This window comes from Chiloscyllium plagiosum, unplaced genomic scaffold, assembly GCF_037043375.1.
Source record: "Chiloscyllium plagiosum isolate Xiang-an unplaced genomic scaffold, Cpla_swu_hap1 HiC_scaffold_24, whole genome shotgun sequence".
NCBI classification, from domain to species: Eukaryota; Metazoa; Chordata; class Chondrichthyes; order Orectolobiformes; family Hemiscylliidae; genus Chiloscyllium; species Chiloscyllium plagiosum.
In genome coordinates, this window is record NW_028270162.1 from 47,685,047 (window position 1) to 47,706,217 (window position 21,171).

General features: G+C 40.2%; 1 protein-coding gene across 1 annotated transcript; it reads left to right on the plus strand.

Annotated features, from left to right (window-relative positions):
- Positions 1-2,699: 2,699 nt before the first annotated feature.
- Positions 2,700-18,792, plus strand: coq5 (coenzyme Q5, methyltransferase). Its single transcript, XM_043715955.2, has 7 exons — positions 2,700-2,866; positions 6,558-6,707; positions 11,951-12,178; positions 13,945-14,051; positions 14,358-14,446; positions 16,089-16,200; positions 17,674-18,792. The coding sequence occupies exons 1-7, from the start codon at positions 2,704-2,706 to the stop codon at positions 17,773-17,775; spliced, it is 951 nt and encodes a 316-aa protein (XP_043571890.2). The 5' UTR covers positions 2,700-2,703; the 3' UTR covers positions 17,776-18,792.
- The last annotated feature ends 2,379 nt before the right edge of the window (positions 18,793-21,171 follow it).

Genomic DNA, 21,171 nt, shown 5'->3' on the forward strand with positions numbered 1-21,171 from the left:
GAATCAGACAGCACGCAGACAAGGGAATACACTTTAAGCTCCCAGCAAGGACATGCTCCAGGAACAGGACAATGGAAGCACCTCAACACTTCAGAGGAGACATTAACTCCTACCTGTGAAGAGGAATGGAACCGGTCGATATTGTCAGGATGTTGCATTGTGTGAAGGAACAGGACATTCCTCCGATAACTGTTTTCTAATTAGCTTCCTTGCAATTAGATTATTCCACTTCCAGATACATTGTAGTTTCCCATTTCTTAATCAGTGTCATTGTGCAATATTACTAGAAAACTGGTCTCATCCTCAGCTCTGGGAAGAGAAATCTGATCTACCTGTACAGACTGTCAGTTCTGTGTCAGCTGGTCTGCTTTCTCTTCCAGCGATATAGTTTGCAATAAACTGTTTGTCAATTTCACTTCGAGCTGTGTTTTGTGATCTCTAACCTATTGGGCAAATTTCTCCGACTGTTTGTTAAGAAGGTGGGTTGGCTTTCATTAGCAGGGGGATTAAGTTTAAGAGCTGGAGGTTATGCTATAGCTCCATAAAGCCCTAGTTAGACCATACTTGGAATATTGTGTTCAGTTCTGGTCACCTCATGTAGAAGCTTTAGAGAGGGTGTAGTGTAGATGCTGCCTGAACTGCAGGGCATGTCTTATGAAGAAAGGTTGAGGGAGCTAGGGATATTCTCATTGGAGCAATGAAGAATTAGAGGTGCCTTGATAGAGGTATTCAAGATGAGGAGAGGGATAGATAGAGTGGATAACCAGAGACATTTTCCCAGGGCAGAAATGGCTATCACAAGGGGGGCATAATTTTAAGGTGATTAGTGGAAGGTTTAGGGGAAGATTTCAGAGGCAGGTTCTTTACACAGAGAGTGGTGAGTGCGTGGAATGCACTGCCAGCAATGGTAGTAGAGTCAGATACATTAGGCATATTTAAGTAACTCTTGGATATGCACATGATGATAGTAAAATGAAAGGTATGTAGATTAGTTTGATCTTCGAGTAGGATAAAAGGTCAGCACAACATCGAGGGCTGAAGGGCCTGTCCTGTGCTGTACTGTTTTATGTTCTAAATTCTATTTCAAAAGAGAATTTAACCATCGCCCCTGACATTCAATGGCATCACTATCACTGAATTCCCTTCTATCAACACTGGAGGTTATCACTGACCGAGCTGGACTAGTCATATCAGTATGCAAAAGTGAGGACTGCAGACGCTGGAAACCAGAGTTTAGATTAAAGTGGTGTTGGAAAAGCATAGCAGGTCAGACAGCATCCAAGGAGCAGGAAAATCAATGTTTTGGGCAAAAACCCTTTATCAGGAATGGAGGCAGGGAGCCTCCAGGGTGGAGAGATGGGGGGGGTGAGACTGGTGAGAAGGTAGCAAAGAGTACAATAGGTGAATGGGGGGTGGGGATGGAGGTGATAGGTCAGAGGGGATAGGTGGGAAGGGAGATTGTCAGGTAGGACAGGTCATGAGGACAGTGCTGGGCTGGAAGGTTGGAAATGGGGTAAGATGGGGAGGAGGGGAAACGAGGAAAGTGGTGAAGTCCACATTGATGCCCTGGGGTTGAAGTGTTCCGAGGCGGAAGATGAGGCATTCTTCCTCCAGGTGTCAGGTGGTGAGGGAGCGGTGGTGGAGGCTGCCCAGGACCTGCATGTCCTTGGCACAGTGGGAGGGGAGTTGAAATGTTGGACCACGGGGCGGTGGGGTTGATAGGTGCGGGTGTCCTGGAGATTTTCCCTAAAGCACTCTGCGAGGAGGCGTCCAGACTCCCCAATGTAGAGGAGACTACATCGGGAGCAATGGATACAATAAATGACATTGGTGGATGTGCAGGTGAAGTCATATAAGTATTGTGGCTACAAGAACCTGTCAGAGGTTAGGAATCTTGCAATGAGTAACTCACCTCCAGGCTCCCAAAGTCAGTCCATCATCTATAAGGGATGTCAAGAATGTGATGGAACACTTCTTCTGTCTGGAAGCGTGCAGCTACAACACTCAAAAAGTTCAACACGATCCAGGATAAAGCAGCAATCATTTGATTGGTACCACATCCACAAAGAATTACTCCATCCAACAGCTGTGTACAATCAATAAGGTGCACTGCAGAAATTCATCAAGGCTCCTTAGACAACATCTTATAAATCTGTGATGACTTCCATCAAGAAGGACACAGGCAGCAGATACATGGAAACACCGCCACCTACAAGTTCCCTCCAAGCCACTCGCCATCGTGACTTGGAAGTATATTGCTGTTCCTTCAGGATTGCTGGTCAAAGTTCTGGAACACACTCCCTAACAGTATTCTCGGTGTATCTACACCAAATGGACTTTAATAAGACGGCAGCTCACAACTATCTTCCCAAAGGAAACTATGGATGGGCAATAAATGCTGTCCCAGCCAACAATTCTCGCATTCCATGAGTGAACTTTGTATTTTCTGGGAGGTGGTCTCCATGTCTCTCATTACTACAAAATAAATACAGACTCAATTATTTAAGTAGTCTGGGCACTTGTTTTAAGATCTCAGTGCTCGCATTTACTGGATATTAGGGTCTTTTGGTACAACAGAGTATTGTTTGATTCGAAAGCAGTAACTGCCATCAACTCCCAGCTGACTCATGACCCACTTGCTGCCTGGCCCCGGAAGCGGAAACCAGATACACGGGAACGGGAGGGGGGGGGGTCAGAAACAAGATGGCTGTCTGTCGGTTACTGGGGTCACTTCCAGTCGGGCTCTTTATTTGTCGCCGGAATCTTGTGGCTCCCGTTTTTGTGAGAGCTCGTTCCGCTCGAGCCGAGGAAAAGCAAACTCATTTCGGCTTCGAGAACGTGTCCGAGTCGGAAAAGGCGGAGAAAGGTGCGAGTGTGGGCAGGCTCAGGCGGACTGGGGTTTGGGAGGTTTGGGTGAACCTGGGAAGACCCTTGACTTTCCTCCTGTTAAGGGATCCATAACTGTGAGTAGCCGAGCCATAGAAACCAGGAAATCCCAAAGCTCCAGTGAGCTGCTCTGAAATGACTTCGCTGAGCTAAACACTGCTGACATGCAGTTGACCTCAGGTTGGTAAAGGGCATATTAATTAGGAGCCCGATACCCGAATTGTCTTTGTCTTCCTGTTCACTCTCAGTTATGTCCCTCCTTATGTCATGTGGGAAGTGTTGGATTTTAGTTGAGCATTTGAGCACACGCTATTACTTTTCACATGTACTTGATGACTCTTACCTCTACCTCCCCATAGAACCCCACAGTGCGGAAAGAAGCGATTTGACCGATAGTCTCTGCACGAACCCTCCACAGAGCCATCCCACTTAGTCCTATAACCACACTCCTAGTTGTTAAACCACCTCGCCCACACACCCTTGGAGACTACAGACAATTTGGTATGGCCAATCCACTTAACCTGCTCATCTTTGGACTGTGGGAAGAAACTGGAGCATCCAGTGGAAACCCATGCAAGTCGGGGAGAGCATGCAAACTCCATATAGACAGTCAAGGCGAGAATCAAACCCAGATCCCTGGTGTTGTCAGGCAGCAGTGCTAACCACTGTGTTGCCCTTGAGATCTCTTGATTCTTCCACTGGTGCTAAATTGTCAGCCTGCTTATATGATATCTCGTATTACCAGATATTTTCTCCTATTAAATATTAGGAAGACAGAAACTTTTGTCTTTGGTCCCTGCTGCAATTTCTAGACGTAGCTCCTGACACCTTCCCTTTCCTTAGCAGCTATCAGAAATTGAAACACACAGTTGGCCACCTTGGTGTCATAATTGACTCTGAGATGTGTTTTAGACCACCTACTTCACTAAGCCTATTTCTTCTGTGATACTGCCACCTGATTTTGCTCCTGCCTCAACTCTTGCTGAAAACTTCTTCAATGCCCTTGCTATTTCTGAGTTTTAGTATTCCAAGCTATTCTTATCTGGCTGTAGTATTCTGTCCTTCAAAAATCTGAGGTCATCCAAAATTCTACTGATGTCTTAACTCTTACCATGTCCCATTCACTTATCAATCCTTAGCTCATAACTTACATTGCCTCCTGGTCAAGAAGTGACTTGATCTTTAAAGTTCTCATCCTCATTTTCCAGTCTCTTTGTGATCTTATTCAGTCCTATCTCTGAAATTTTTTTTTGCCTTAACATCATGCTCTTCACTTCATGTTCTTCATTGAATTTCATCTGCCCATCAGTTTGTGTCCTCTTGATGAATTATCATAATCCTCCTCACATTTGACAATATTTCCAAGTCGTCTGCAAATTTTGAAATTGTGACCTGGGCAATTGATGAACTAGATTGCTAGAGAAGGAAGTGGCTCTAGTCATGACCTCTGTGCAACTGCTGTAATTCATCTTCCTCCAGTCTGAACAAAAACCATTCACTACAGTGTTTCCTGTCACTTAACTATACTGGTACAGTCTCTCTTATTCCATGGGTGTTAACTTTGCTCATAAGCCTGTCATTTTATCAAATGCCTATTCAGAAGCCCACATCTCTCTCATCAGCGCTCTCCATTTAAAACAACAAACTCAACTAAGTTAGTGAAACAATTGCCATTGCCAAATTCATTGTGACTTTCCTTAAACACTTAAACAAATGTGGATTTAAGAATTTTGTCCTGATTTTTCTTTCCCCCAAGAACTCCTTTATCAATGAAGTTAAACTGACCAGTCTATAATTGCTGGACGTGTCCTTTATAACCTTTTTATTGAAGAATGGTGCAACGTTTGCAGTTTGTCAATCATCATAGCTCATCATAAAATCCCTACAGTGTGGAAACAGGCCATTCTCTGGCACCACTCCACCATCTACAGGCGGTTGGAAGATAAGGCCAGAGCATCTGCAATTTCCAGCCTTACTTCAATCATTAACCTGCAGAGAATCTGATCAGATGTTGGTGACTTAAAGTCCAGCCAGCATTTCCAACACTTTTTGTGTCTATTTTTAGGTCGTCAATTATCTCAACTACCTCCTCTTTCATTATGATTTGCTAGCATCATCTTCCTTGGTAAAGATAGATGCAAGGTACTGATTTCGTATTTCAGCCATATCACCTGTTTCTGTGCCTAAATCCCCTTTAATTCCTAATTAGTCCTCTTCCTTTTTAGAGGAAAGCTGAAAAGAAAGTGAAGAGAATGCAAAAGTATGAGAAAAGATTGTAGATAACTTAAAAGGGAATACTATTATTTAGTAGTGTAAAAGGTTAGTCAAAGGAAAATAAGGCAAATTATGCTACAAAAATAAAATTGTCTTATGGAACCAGAGAGTATGCTGACATTGTATGACTACTTTGCATCTGACTTCACATTTTAGAAATAATACTACCATTGTTACAATAAAGAAGGTAGTGGTAAAGGAATTGGGAAAGATAAAAGTAGATAAGTTGGATACAAAATTGTTGACAGTGCTCAGAGTAGATAAATTGTCTGGGACAGATGGGTTCTTGGGTTGCTGAAGGAGGTAAGAGTGGAAATACTGTCTGCTGTACCAACAATATTTCAATTCTTGGATATACACAATTGGTGTTAGGTGTCTGGATGGCTGCAAATGTTATACAACCCTGTTCAAAACAGTCAATTAAAGACCAGTTAACCTAGTGTTAATGGCAATGAAACATCCAGAGACGCGAATGCAAGATGTAATTGTCATTTTGACAAACTTAGATTAATAAACAAAAGCTATCCTGAACTGGAAAAAAGTAAATCACATCTGACTAATTTAAGTGCTTTTGTTCAAATAACGGAGAGAGTTGATGTGTAATACAGTTGATGTGAGTGTGGATTTTCACTCTTCATTGCTTTATCTATCTGTAGAAACTTTCCAATCAACCTATTTGGATGCTATTACACACTTTTAGAGAAGGTGGAACTCAATCTGAGGTCTCCTGGCTTAGAGTTAAGGATAAAGAGCCTATATGTGAACTTTCAATAAGGTGTTTGACAAAGTAGCATGTAATAAACTTGTTTGCAAAATCTGTAGAATACAAGGAATAATTGGCAGTTATGCAAAATTGGCTATGAGACACAAACCAAAATTTCAGTGAATGATTGTTTGGAATGAAGTAGGATCCTTTTCACAAGATCCTTTTCACAGAATTCTTTTCTCATAGAACACCTACAGTGTGGAAGCAGGCCATTGGGCCCATTGAGTCAACACCACTCCTCTGAAGAGTGCCCCACCACTTCCCTATCCCTGTAACCCTGCATTTCCTATGGCTAATACACCTAGCCTGCACATCACTGGATACAATGGGAAATTTGACATGGCCAATCCACCTAATCTACACATCTTTGGATTGTGTAAGGAAACCAAAGCACCTGGAATAAAAAAGAAAATATGCGCACTCCACACAGACAGTAACCAGAGGGTGGAATCAAACCAGAGGGTGAGGCAGCAGTGCTAACCACTGAGCCACCCTTTGACTTTTGTCTTTGACATTTGCCAGCTTTGAATACAGGATTTTCTTTCAGTCCTGATAGGGACTCGCATACAACTTAGTTGAACTTGTATGTATGGTGGTTTTTGTAGAATAATTTTTTTATTTCTTGTTACAGTTTACAAAGTATTTAAAAATGTTGCCAAAAATTATGATATAATGAACGACGCCATGAGCCTCGGCATTCACAGGTTATGGAAAGATGCACTGATTCGTATGATGAACCCACTGCCTGGAACAAAGCTGCTTGATGTGGCTGGAGGAACAGGTACAATAATTATTCCATATACTCCTATGATGGGTATGTAAACATTTTCTGGTTCCTGCATTCCTGATCATTCTCCCTTTTGATTTACCTAACTCTGAAAATGTTTGAGTTTTTGATGTGTTAAATTTGAGGTTGAGGTAACAGGCTCACTGAGATAAATGCTGTTGGTATGGAGTGAGGCGTTGACACAGTGCCACATAACAAATTTGAAGAAAATATAGACCTTGGAATAAAACTGTAGCAATGTGGACACAAAATTGGCTGGGTGATAAGAAACTAGTTAATGGTCAATAATTATTTATTAGGCTGAAGAAAGATTTCTCGTGAATTTCCCCAAGTGTCTGTATTGGGATGCTTGCTCTTCCTGATTTTGATTAGTGATCTAAATCTTGATAATTTCAAAGTTTGCAGCTGAAATGAAACTTGGAAGGATTGTAAACTGTGTGGAGGGCAATGTAAACTTCAAAGGAAAAAGTCAAGTTGGGAGAGGGCAAATAGGTGGCAGATGAGGTTCAGTGCAGAGAAATGTGAGGTCATGCATTTGATTGGAGAAACAGGGACAGATCATCTTAAATAAGGAGAAGAGTTCTAAATGCAGGAGCTACTGAACCTGGGTGTACATGTTCATCGATCATTGAAGGTGGTAGGACAGGTAAAGAGAGCAGTAAGTAAAACATACCCTTCTTAATAAAGCAGAGAATGCTGTATCGAGTACAAGAGTAAGGAGGTGATCAACTTGTATCAGACATCTGTTAGACCTTAGCCAGAATATTGTGTGCAGTTCTGGGCACTGCAATATAGAGTGGATGAGAATGTGTTGGAGAAATGCACAAGTGATTTATAAGAATGGTTCTAGTTATAATAAACTTTATTATGAGAATAGACTAATGAAGTTGAGAGAACTTTAGATTAGATTCCCTACAATGTGGAAACAGGCCCTTCAGCCCAACAAATCCACAATGACCCTCCGAAGTGTAACCCACCCAGACCCCTACGTTTACCCCTGACTAGGATACCGAACACTCTGGGCAATTTAGCGTGACCAATTCACTTGATCTGCACATCTTTGGATTTTGGGAGGAAACTGGAGCACCCGGAGGAAACCCATGCAGAAGCAGGGAGAATGTGCGGCGTCCATACAGACAGTTGCCCGAGGTGGGAATTGATCCCAGGTCCCTGGCGCTGTGAGGCAGCAGTGCTAACCATTGAGTCACCATGGACATCTGTTTCCAAAATCATGACTGGGCTGGGTAGAGTAGATGGGGAAGAAACTGTTCCCGCTTGTAAAAGGAACAAAAATGAGAGGGCATAGATTTAAATTGATTAATATTGATTGATCGAGATTGATATGAGAAAATCTTTTTCACTCCGTGAGTAGTTGAGGTCTGGAATGCACTACCTGGAAACCTAATAGAGGTGGGTTCAATTTAGGCACTTAAAAAATAAATCACGAGATGTCTGTAACGTAGGCTGGGCCAGAATTTATTGGCCATTCCTCCCTGTCCTTGAGGAAGTGATGGTGGGCTGCCTTCTTGAAACACTGCAGTCCATGGGCCGAAGTTGGACTAACTATGCTATTAGAAAGGTAATTTCAAGATTTTAACCCAGCGACCATGAAGGAACAGTGATATATTTGCAAATCGGTGTGGTGAGTGGCTTGGAGGGAACCTTGCATGTGGCAGTGTTCCCATGTATCTGCTGTTTTTCTTTCTAAGTGGTAGTGGGTTTGGAAGGTGCTGTCGAAGGAGCCTCAGTAAATTTTTGCAGAGTGTCATATAGGTAGTATATGCTACTACTAAGCCTCCACGCCGGAGAGAGTGGATGTTTGTGGATTTGGTGCCATTCAAGCTTTGTCCTGAAGGTCAGAATCAAAAAGGGTGGTGTTGGAAAAGCGCAGCAGGTCTGATGGAATCTGAGGAGCAGAAGAGTCAATGCTTCAGCATGAGCCCTTCATCAAGAAGTGTTGAAGTTCTTGAGTGTTATTGGGTCTGCACTTATCCATGCAAGTGAGGAGTATTTCATCATCTTTCTAACTTGTGCCTTGTAGATGTGGACAGGCTTTGGGGAGTCAGGAGGTGAATTACTCTATCCTCTGACCTGCTCTTGTAGCCACAGTATTTATGTGGCGAGTCCAGTTGCGTTTCTGGCCAGTGGTAAATCCAGAATGTTGATAGTCTTACGACACGGCAATGAACCCTTCTGTTAATTAAACTAAACACCTAGAAAAGCTCGTAATCTGTTAAAGTATGAGTGACAGAGTACTTCCCAAATTCCACTATTTAAAGAAAATAACATCTTTTTTTTATACTCTAAAAGTGAACATTAAACAACTATTCACAAGTCTAAGCCTCCCTCTCTCTCAATTGCTTATTATCTGCATCCAACTCTATAACAATATACTGTTCCAATAAAACACTTATTAAAATTACAACTTAATATCAAAACCAAAGAGCAGCTGTTCTCTTCAGTGTCTGCCTTTTTCCGGCTGAAGATCTCCCTGGGTTGTCGTCTTTCTTTTTACTGTGAATATGTTACCTATGAAAAGGTACCATTGATGAGAATGTTTCCTAATTTCTTGGATCTGCGTTGATGAAAGTTGCTCTGTCTAATTTTCAAAATGACTGCATTTTTATATCCCCAACGTCTGATCGTCTCATTGGTTCAATGTTGGCAAAACAATAAATTCAAACTCAATCAGTTTTAGTATCCTGGGGCATAATTTAAACTGGTTAAACTCAAATTGTTCTCAAAACAGCAATCAACTCAGGTATCCATTTCACAACCAAATATTACATACTTTCAATTTTCCAATACACTCTGAGACTGCTATCTAGTCATTAGATGCTTGTCAACCCTCAGTTCAGAACAACATTCACACTCTCTTAAAGGTACAGTACATGCCTTTAACTTCATAATAATAGTGTCGATTCAGTAATGGTACTGTCATTGAATGTCATGGGATGGTGGTTAGATTCAAGCCAACTTTGAACGATTATTTGGAAAGAAACAATGTGCTGGGATATATGAAAGAACCAGGAGATTGGCACTCAGTAATGATGCTCATTTGAAGAACTGATGCAAGCATGGTGGGCTGAGTGGATTCTTTCTGCACCATAAGACTTCTGCGATTCCTTGAAATGAAAAAGGGAATGTCAACATTTTTCGCTATAGTGATCAGTTGAGCTTTGGATCAGTGTTGAGTCTTGGATAACAAATCTATCCCGTCACCAGGGCCACAATTCCACCTTCATAAAGTCACTGCACTCTATCCGTGAATCCATTCACCTGTTGCTGAAACCCTCAACTATGCCTTTAGCTCTTGCCTTGAGTTTTCCAGTGCATCGTTGACTTGCGTTGCATCTTCCACAAACTCATTGAGTTCATTCGAGACTCTTGCTCCCATCATAATTGACAACAAATCCCACTTCCCCATCATCCTATTCTTGCTGACCTACAATATTATAGGTCAGTAGTGCCTTGATTTTAAAGTTCTTGTCTTCGCCTTCAGTCCCTTCATAGTCTCACCCCACCTTATCACTGTAATCCTTTCTGATCCCACAAACCTCTAAGCTATCTACAGCCCTCCAACTCTGGCCTCTTGAGCCCTGATTTTAACTGTTCTACCATCAGCAAATGGATTTTTAACTGTTTCAACCCTAAGTCTGCCTCAACCTCCTTAAACCTCTCTCTGCATCTCTTTCCTCCTTTCCAAGATGTTCCATAAAACCAACCACTTTGTGGCTCAGTCAGCTTTAGTTTGCCAGTTCTCTTGTGAAGCACCATGGGACATTTTACCACATTAACAATGCTGTATAAAGTGGATGTAAGCAGCAGTTGGTATTGCCTTCCAAATCCATAATTGTGCTTTCTCTTTTCTCCACAATCAAAAACCATTGTATTGAACAAATGTTTGAGTCAAATGGAATACATATTTAGATTCATAGTTTAACAAATAATTTTTGTTGCTTTTTTAACTTTTTGTATTTTTATTTCACTACTGTTTTTCTGTATTGAGGCAGATTAAAATTCTACAAATATCTTTGTTTAAATTAAGCAGCAAATATAGCTGCATTCAACCTATCAAAGTGATATCACATCGCTTTCTCCTCAAAATCTTTTGCTTTATTGAGTTTATTTTGAATGGTTCCCCACTTAGTGAAATGATATAGGAATTCTTGGCAATTATCGCTTGAGTACTTTGTGCAAGTGAATCATTGTTTATTAACAGATCTGTTTAGAAGTTGCAAAATATTGTGGAATGGGGTGTACCCATGCATATTGTACTGTTGTAAACTTTTCACTTTCACCCAAATGATGAAATGTTTTATTATGTAGTTCTAGTTGACATGCATATTACATAGTTGTAAGAAAGCTAGAAATCCCCAGATTTCTTTTCTCTTTCCCCTTCTTGATTTTAGAAGCATAGAGCTCTTTTCGTTATGCTTCCCAGAAAGGATACTGATCAGAAACAAGAAGTCTCAATGTTCCCTTCCCAGCCAGGATCACTACAGTCTCAACAGAGGCCCATTACTGCTTGAGCTTTGAGGGGAAAGGGAGTCAAACCTTGCTACTCCACAGTTTATTTGCACAGTGTGAGAGGATGAGATTCTTTCTGAGATAAAGGCTTCATTCCAATTTTTTTAAAACATTTTGACTGGTAAATTGACTGAGGTTAGCAGTGATTTTGTTTTTTCAGAAACTAAGACCAGTTTCATTCCTCTTGTTAGCCATTCTTTTAATCATTTTATATTCTGGATATGAAACAAAGTTAACATTTTGTTATCACCAACGTCACACTGATATTGAATTTGCCAGTATAATGAGAATGACTGATCACTGGTCTAAGTAAAACATGTTGAATGTTTTAAAACCATATCAAAAGCAACACATTTCACTTTCTAATGCGCTAACTCTTGCTGGAGTGTACATTCTTGGTTTGATACCTAGTTATTTCTCAGGTGAGTTGGTAGTGTCAGGAAGCAAACCTCCCAAAGCCCAAGTCAATCCATCGTTCTGATAGTGAAAAATTATTGGCATTGGCTTTTCTTTCCTCTTTCCATCATCATATTATCCCAGTAGACAAGTGCTGGAAAAAAATGGTCATATCCTGATTATCATTTGCACAAGCTGGTGTCTGAGACTGGTACTTTCTAGGTTTACATGACTCTGCAAAAATGGATTGTTTCTTATCTGTAATAAAAACTGATTTAAATAAAATGTGAAATTTATTTGTATTTCTGCAGGGGATATAGCCTTTAGGTTCATGGATTATGTAAGAATGCAGCAGGAAAGACAGAGTCGACAAGCAGTAAAATCTAACCAGAGCCCATCATGGCAACAAATCAGTGACTTCTATCAACAGCAGAATAAATCCGATTCTGATTTGGGATCAAAGGCAGTCATCTGTGATATCAATAAGGAAATGTTAAAAGTTGGGAGGCAAAAAGCAGAACAGTTGAACTATTCTGAAGGTAGGTATTACTTAAAACATGGAACATTTCCTCAGCTCTTACATGTGATTTGTAAAGCTAATAGGAACCTCCACAAACAGTTCTGATGTTGATGTATTTGAAAAAAGATATGAAAGCATGCAAGTATATAAGCGATTATAGTAAAGGATTCCATTTTTCTCAGTCTATTCAACTGGTCTTTTAACTGTTCCAATAAGGTGTTACTTATTAAATCTGGAGTTAGAAGACCCAAATGATAGTGCAGAGCAGGACTGAAGGAATAAATGTGAACAGAGAAATCTGGAACTGATAATAAGGTGATGTTACCCAGGTACATGGAGCTTTGGAGTATGGATTGCAGCAGTTCAAAAAGGTTACTCATAATTGAAAAAGGGAATAATGTAAGGGCTTTTGAGAGTCCAAATTCCCCACGTAGCAAGATGACTACAATATTATTAGATATTGTGACTGCATCATCTAATGAAGGACTTAGAAAGACTGATAAGGAGCTCCAAGTCAGGAAATCTCACCAGTGTCTAAACCACTTCATCCCACCACCTTTGTCTCCTTGTGGATCATCCTCTGGGGTGAAGCTTTGATTGGTCCCTCCTAATATCTCCCTTTTGCTCGGCATCGATGTGAAGTTCATTGACATAATTTTCTCCACAAAAGGTGTCACATCAATGTAAGCTGTAAATAGCTGAAAGGCAGTCTGGATCAGATTGTGTTGGATTGAATACACATTTCATTTTGCAATATTTTTGATTTTGCAAGCTTGTAATAACAAGAGAGCATCCTTGTTTAAAACTGCCTTTCATTTGCATGCTTAATCATGTAAGCACAACAGTTAACTTCCACTTTTCCCACATCAGAAAAAATTCTGCCCTCTACTCCTAAAATCTCTAATTCATGCTGAGCTTATAATTATTCTTCAGTATTTCTCATAAGTTGGTAGTCCTGATTTTGGAGGTGCTGATGTTGGACTGGGTTGAACAAAGTTAAAAATTACACAATACCAGGTTATAGTCCAACAGGTTTATTTGGAAGCACTAGCTTTCGAAGTGTTGCTTCTTCATTGGGTGGTTGTGGCGCAGAATTGTAAGACACAGAATTTATAGATACTTCTATTTATGAAGTGGGGTTTACAGAATCTTACATGGGTTTATGCAGTTTTTGAGCAAAATAAAATGTAATTCTGCAAGTAAGTATGAATTTGTACTTGCAGAATTACATTTATTTTGTTCAAAAACTACATAAATCCATGTAAGATTCTGTAAATTCCACTTTAGAAATAGAATCAGTCTGGCCTAACATTGAGACACAGACTTTAACCTCACACCTTCAATGCATTATCTGAGCTGAGCTGTTGTTAAAGCTATCTTGAGAATGTAACTTTTAAATAGTTCTGGGATTTACATATGAAGGAACCAAAACTAACATGGTCATTCTAAAAGATGAAAGACTGAAGCTAAATTGGTTTAATATTACATTCCATGACTCTGCAATAAATTCTGTGTCTTACGATTCTGCTCCACAACCAACTGATGAAGCAGTGCTTCAAAAGCTAGTGCTTCCAAATAAACCTGTTGGACTATATCCTGGTGTTGTGATTTTTAACGTTGTCCCAAATTGGTATTCTTCTGGTGAACTTGATGCTTTTGTCACTTCATGCCCAGAGTCATGTCCAACACCAACTAGCACTCAGAATGGCAATCCTTGTTTATTTCATTTTTGCGGAATTAACTATAGTATATTTGGTTCATAGGAATACTGTTTCTCCCCCACAGGTCTGTCCTGGGTGGTGGGAAATGCAGAAGAGCTGCCGTTTGACGATGACAAGTTTGATGTTTATACAATTGCTTTTGGAATTAGAAATGTCACTCATATTGATCACGTAAGTTGATATAGTGTATTATTGAAACCAATTTATGATCAATTCTGATGGAGAAGCTGCTGCCCATTACTTTCCTTGTCTGCTATCTCTCACTAAATAGAAATGCTGTGCCTATTTTAAAGTTGAAATAAAGAAAGGCCAAGAAGTTTATTTCCTTAATTAGAAAGTTCCTTAAAATAGTTTTACTGCATCTTATCTGTTGTGTACAAAATTTCTGTAAAGTTTCTTTCTCTTCTACCTGATGGAGTAAAAGATTATCTATGCGGAAGCCTCTGGCACTGACTACCTGCGTTTTCTGCTTACCAGGTGCTGCAAGAGGCCTATCGTGTTTTGAAACCAGGTGGAAGATTCATGTGTTTGGAATTCAGCAAAGTACAGAATCCAGTCATTTCCAGGTAGCCATAGTGAATTCTGTCATTTAGCATGTTTTGGAGAATCTCCAGCATTAAGGATGGCCTGAGCTTTTTCTGCTCAATTTGTGCAATTAGAGCCTACTGCCACTACTTCCTTTTGAGAATCAGAAACCTATGCTACAAGTTTCTCCAACAGTGTACTTCTGAGTAAATGTGAATATACCATTAGGTGGATGCAAATCACTCATCATGGAGCCTATAATTTCTGCCCTGCTTTGAACTTCCTCTGCCTCCAAAAAGTACAGGTTGAAGATAACTCAACAAGGAAACCATTGTGCCACTGCTGTTTCAAAACAATTGCTCAAAGCTTTCTACTAACTAAATAATAGCAAAAAAAACAAGCAATGTTCAGAAATACTCTTAGTAACTTTCAGATGAGGCACTTGTCAATCTATTTACATGTATGACTCTACCCATGAAGATCTAGATGCCTATTTTAAACAGACAAAAACACGAGTAAGTAGTTTGTAGGTGAGACCTCTGGGGAAATTGTCTAGCCTACTTGTTATAAGGGTCTCAACACCAGGGGAGACAGTAGCAAGAGATAATGTCACTGGACTAGTCATGCAGAGATCCGCACTAATACCCTGCTGTTTCAAGTCCTTCCATTTAATTTTGTCTAATATAATCTGGAGCTAAATGCTGCTTTTAATAATGGTGACCGTGAAATTATTTGTTTTTAAAAATCATTAATTCCCTATGGCGAAGGAAGTACCCTGTTCTCATCCGGTCTGGCCTGCATCAGACATTTAGCAACATGATTGAATCTTAACTGCCCTCTGAAATGCTACCTAGCAAACAGCTCAGTTGTATCAAAACATCACAAATCATGATAGGTATTTGTACACCACACAGACTGCAGCATCGCCACCTTCTTAATGGCCATCCAAAATGGGCAATAAATATCGCTCTAGCCAGTGGAGTGCACATTCTGTGAAATCATGTTTTAAAAATCAACTTGAGCTTGTTTCAAGTGAGCTTCCTGGACCCAATAAACTTGCCATCTAGCACCATGTGATGCAGTCAGTTGATAAGAAGTCTCTGTCTCTTTTGCCACTGTTACACCTTTTATTATGGCCATAAATCAGTGCAATTCATGAAGAATAGTAGCTGCAATTCTGCACATTATCATTCTACAGGTTTGTTGTCTGGTACAATATGTTAATACATCGGTAAACTGTGCTTCACTATTCTGACTATTTTTGAGTTTTCTGCATCGAGATTTCTTCAATATTTCCCCAGCTGAAGGCATTAACTACCTTCCTGTTGGGATATCGTTCGATAAGTCATCTTCATCCCCTCATATTTTTGACCAAGTTGCCATTCTTTATCTCTGAACTTGATAATTCAGCCACACTTGATCCAACCCTCACTTGCCTGATATTCCTACCTGAGAACTCTTAACCTTTTTTTTCCAAATGCAATTCCAGACTTTGTGAATCTGCATGAGCTGACAGCATTGACTCAGCTTGGATCAAAGCTGAACCACCTGGTCTACAGTTTTCCCTACTCACTGAAGAAAGTAGTTTCTTTTTCTGTGAACAAGGAAGTTTGAGCCCCTCACATTTGGCTTTTGAAACTTGATTACATTGTAATTGTTCAAAATATCTAATATTTTTCACAGGTTGTATAATTTGTACAGTTTTCAAGTGATACCTGTGCTGGGTGAGGTCATTGCTGCTGATTGGAAATCCTACCAATACCTAGTAGAAAGTATCCAACGGTTTCCTGATCAGGTAAGATTAAGGTCATTTAGATAATTTTAAAAAGCATTCACCAACCTGTTTGAATCAAGAACAGTTTTGTGAATGTGAATCTTAACAGAATGGGATCGAGGAAATATGCTTACAGCTCCAAAGGTTACAGTTTTAATGATTTTGTTTTCTGCGCCCACCCCCCCTCCACCCCCCTCCACCCCCCTCCACCCCCCTCCACCCCCCTCCACCCCCCTCCACCCCCCTCCACCCCCCTCCACCCCCCTCCACCCCCCTCCACCCCCCTCCACCCCCCCTTCCCTCCCCCTCCCCTCCCCCCTCCCAATCAAAATCCTTTCCCAAGATTGGGGACTGGCTACAATTGAAGAATGAGTTTGTCTATTTCAGTGGCAGAAACATAATGGCACTTAGATTGCCCTAGTTTCCCTAAGCCACATACTCTTTTACCTGAATTAGACACCAGTGCTTTCATCAGTGGGAGAATTTGCATTGATCTACTGCCTTTCACAACCTTGATGTTTAATAAATTATTAATCACAATTGTCAAGCTTTTAATGGGAACTAATAGGGAAGATGGAGCAGAAATTATTTCTGTTGTTTGTGACAAGGAGATAAATCCTGCGGAGATAGGAGTCAGACTTTTCGGGAGTGATGTTGGGAGACGTGAAGGTACAATTTGCAGTTGATGCTTGGTTAATTGTTGCTTTTAAATTAGACTGATTAGGTTTAGAATGATCTATTTTTTGTTAACCGTACACATTCCCGCCTCAGGCGACTGACTGTGTGGAGTTTGCACGTTCTCCCCGTGTCTGCGTGGGTTTCCTCCGGGTGCTCCGGTTTCCTCCCACAGCCCAAAGATGTGCAGGGTCAGGTGAATTGGCCATGCTAAATTGCCCGTAGTGTTAGGTAAGGGGTAAATGTAGGGGTATGGGTGGGTTTCGCTTCGGCGGGTCGGTGTGGACTTGTTGGGCCGAAGGGCCTGTTTCCACACTGTAATGTAATCTAATCTAAAAAAAATCTAAAATCTTAATGGATATGAGCAAGGTGGGTGTGTGGAATCAAATTACAGATCAGCCAATGTCGGACTGAATAGTCGAACCAGCAGTTGTGAGGCCATATAGCCTATCTCTGTTCCTATGTTCTTAACATCTGAAATGTTATTGACAGCACAGCATGCCCTCAGTACTACAATGTAACATCAACTTGGAATTTGTGCTCCAGTCCATCGAATGGGAGTTGACACCAAACCTTCTGACTCTACTGCCACTGAGTCACAGCTGACCCCTTTTGTTTTATTTTAAATTTTCTTTACAGCTGAGAGCTGCACAAGAGTTTCTTGGTTTGGGAATAGTGCGGTGTTTTATTTCTTTTCTCCTCTTGTGGAAGAGCCTAGCCTCTGTCTCAGGCCATCTGTCATTTTTATATTACATGTAATGTTTACCTGGAGAATTTCAGCAGTTGTGTTGCTTTCATTTCCATCTTTTTTGTTTCCAGGAGGAGTTCAAAGCAATGATTGAAGACGCAGGGTTTTACCGGGTGGAATACAGCAACATGACATCAGGGATTGTGGCTGTTCACTCTGGATTTAAGCTCTAAATTCGAAGTGATGGAAATAAAATAGACTGCTGCCTGCTGCGAGGCCCTGCTTTCATTGTCTCAGATGCAAGATTACAGATAGTTTGTGAGTGATCACATTGCACTGCCAAGATGCTGTAATACTTCCAGCTGTGCAATTATCAGTAAGAGTCAACGGGATTGTGCTGCGTTATATTCTACTTGTTTTAAAGTGTAAACACGCGGGTGCATGTCTGCTCCAGTTATATACATGTGTTTTCCTCTGTGAGGATGTAGCTCCAGTATCTTCAAAGTTATACTAATAATCAGTGTATTAAACCCTAAGGCGTGAAGGAAATATGTTTGCCACTGATATTCAAACTTTGCCAGCAGAAGTGGTTATTAAACTAGGCTGCCAAATTTATGTACTTCTATTTAAGAAATCAAGGATTTAGCATTTCATATTTTCCCTGAAATATACTGGATAGAATCTGTTGTATTTTTTATCTGCTCTTTCAGCAAGGAAAAGACTTTAATCTAGTTTCATGTCAACAAAAATACATTTCTCTCTGTGCATCTTAAAAACCTAGAGTAAACTCTTCAGGATTTCATACCAGCAAGCATTTCCATTTACATCATTGTGAAAATAAGTGGTCTGATGCAAATGTTTAAAAGAAAAACACAGAATCAAAGTGAGACAGGGCAAATGTCCCACAGTTTCCTTTTTCAACTGACCCTCACTCGTTATTGCCCTGAGAAGTTAGTGTCTCAGTAGCCTTTATAGGAAACCCCTCTTTGCAATGGGAATCCATAGTTATAATTGGCAAGACCAACAGTTTGGTTCTAACACTAAAGGACATGGCATACACTATTCCTCAGCAATGAACAGGTTATGTCATTGTAATTCTGAAATGGAGACTATGTGCATTTTGTATGTTTAGTTCTGCGGTGTAGAGTTTGATATTTGTGTGTGGTGGGCATTTGTCTATACACGATTTGCAGGATTGACCGAACCTATTTAAATGTTCTAATGGTTGAATAAAAGACTTCTTTCTAGTTTGACTTGTGTACATTTTTTAAATTTTATGTACTTTTAAAAAGTAGACTTGCATGTTCTTGGAGTGGCAAATAGTTTTGTAACAATGAGTTATTGCCCTACCTCCAGAGTAAGCTCTCATGTGCCAGTGTTTGAGGTGAGTAGTGTCCCAAATGTGGAAATGATTGACCTGCTCAGAAAAGGTGACAACTTTTACGCCAATGCTTGCCAGACGTTTTCCCATTGTGACTCCATTTCAAAGCTTGATAATTTTTACAACTCTTTTTGGTGAGAACTGAGAGTAATGGGGTCAGAGTTGGCCATTGCTGCCTCCAAGCTCGCAAAGCAACAATTTGGCTTGCAACCCCATTTAGAGTCCTAACCCCCATTTTAGCCATCCTGGTGTCGACATTTGAATAAACTCTAGTGTACACTGTCCAAGAGAACTTTGGTAACATGGATTAGAAAGACTCAACAGTAGTTCAGCATTGGGTGGTGTGCTTTTTTGGAATGCTGTTGATGGTCCAAAGACTGTCACAGATGTCATCTTTTGCACTGATAAATTGTGACAGTGAGGACACGTCCATGATGGGGCTTGTCATCTGTAAAGATCAACTTAATATATCATTAACTGCTTTAACTATCATGGACAGACATGTCCGTGACCAGTGGATTGAGTGAGATAATGTCAAGCAGCTTATTTTGTCCTTGCCCAGCATTATTTACTTTGACTTCATAGGATAGGGCTTAAACTCCTGGCTTGTTGATTACTAGTCAAGCCCAACACAGTGCCACATTTAACCAGAACCCTGTCAAGTTGTTTATATTTGAAAAAAGGCAAGCATGTTCCTACTGTTGTAGTGATGAAGAGGTTTCCTTAATATATAGAGGTTTTCATGACCAGCATATGACTCAAAACACTGCAGCCAATGAAGTATGAGCAATGTTTTAATAAAGTGAATGATGTATCTAATGGAATAATTTTGCACTCTTGGATGGAGCAGTTTTCTGTGGTGAAATGCAGAATGGAAAATTTCTGAAATGTGTCAACATGAAATGTGTTACTGAGCACGTGCTGGAATTTTTAAAATATATATAAATGTGAGATGTGTCAATTTTATGGTACTACTCGCAATTCTCCACTCAGTTGCTCTCCCATCAGTGTGTATGCTTTTTTTTATACCAAAAGGGATTTTAAATCATCTTGTGACTGAATAAAATTGTGTGTCATGTAATAAATTCTTCAAAGAGCTAGTTTGGCAGTTCTTGCACTAGTTCTCCATCAGCAACTGTTTTTTGTTGATCCAAGCAGTTATCAATAACACTCCCAAATTTTAAAGCACTGGTCTCGCTTTTAAAGTAAAAATGTCTGCCAACTCCATTCTGGCAGCATTATTTACTTTGACTTCATAGAATCTTCAATCACTCCTGCCATCAACACTTTCTTTCTCTCAGATAATTTACTGGCCTCTATCTAATGTTGACTTTTTTCCTCTGTTTAACTTTAACGCTTGATCATTATATAAACAAGTTGAGATCTGCTGAATCAGCTTTAAGGGGAGGTGATGGCCGAATGGTATTATTGCTAGATTATTAATTCAAAGACCCTGGTAATCTTCTTGGGACTCTGGTTCAATGGTGGAATTTGAATTCAATAAATATCTAGAATTGGCAGTCTAATGAAACCAGCGTCAATTACCAGAAAATCCTATCTGGTTCACTAATGCCTTTTAAGGAAGAAAACTGTTGTTTTTACCTGGTCTGGCCTACATTTGACACAGAGCAGGCCCTCTGTGTAATTAGAATTGGGTAATAAATGCCGTCCTAGTTAGTGGCACCCTATCTTCCCATGAATGAATAAAAAAATTTCCAAGTTTTAATTTTAACAATTTCAAAAGGACATTGCACCAAAGAAACAATGATACCAAATGTGCCAGAATTACTAATAAAGCTCGACACTGTCCTGAGACAAAAGTTTTTAAGTGTATAACTGTTGGTAAGTAAACTGTAAATGTTTGCATGCCCACAGTCAAGCACCTATGTAGCTTAGTACCATACTATGTACCCACTAAACTGTCAGGCACTCACACCTACAATGCGCAGATGAGGCACAATTTAACAGTCACAAAAGCTTTTAATTGAATGCATGACAATAAGATCTTAAAAGATAGATCAAAGACACCCTGTGGATTATAGAATTTGACAGTGAAACAGATAGAGTGGAGCTGGCAGACATTTTTACTTTATAAGCGAGACTAGTGTTTTAAAATTTGGGAGTGTTATTGATAACTGCTTGAATTCAGTAGTAGCAATTGCTCCTGTAAGCTGATCCCTTGCACCTTGCGTTCCAGAGCTGACACACTGTCCAATATGTAGGTTATACAATACTGTAACCAAGGAGA

Excerpts from the sequence above, each read along its gene's own strand:
- coq5 (XM_043715955.2), top strand. The coding sequence starts at position 2,704 with ATGGCTGTCTGTCGGTTACTGGGGTCACTTCCAGTCGGGCTCTTTATT. Across the intron at positions 6,708-11,950 it reads TGATGTGGCTGGAGGAACAG|GGGATATAGCCTTTAGGTTC; the intron begins GTACAATAATTA and ends GTATTTCTGCAG. Across the intron at positions 14,052-14,357 it reads ATGTCACTCATATTGATCAC|GTGCTGCAAGAGGCCTATCG; the intron begins GTAAGTTGATAT and ends TCTGCTTACCAG.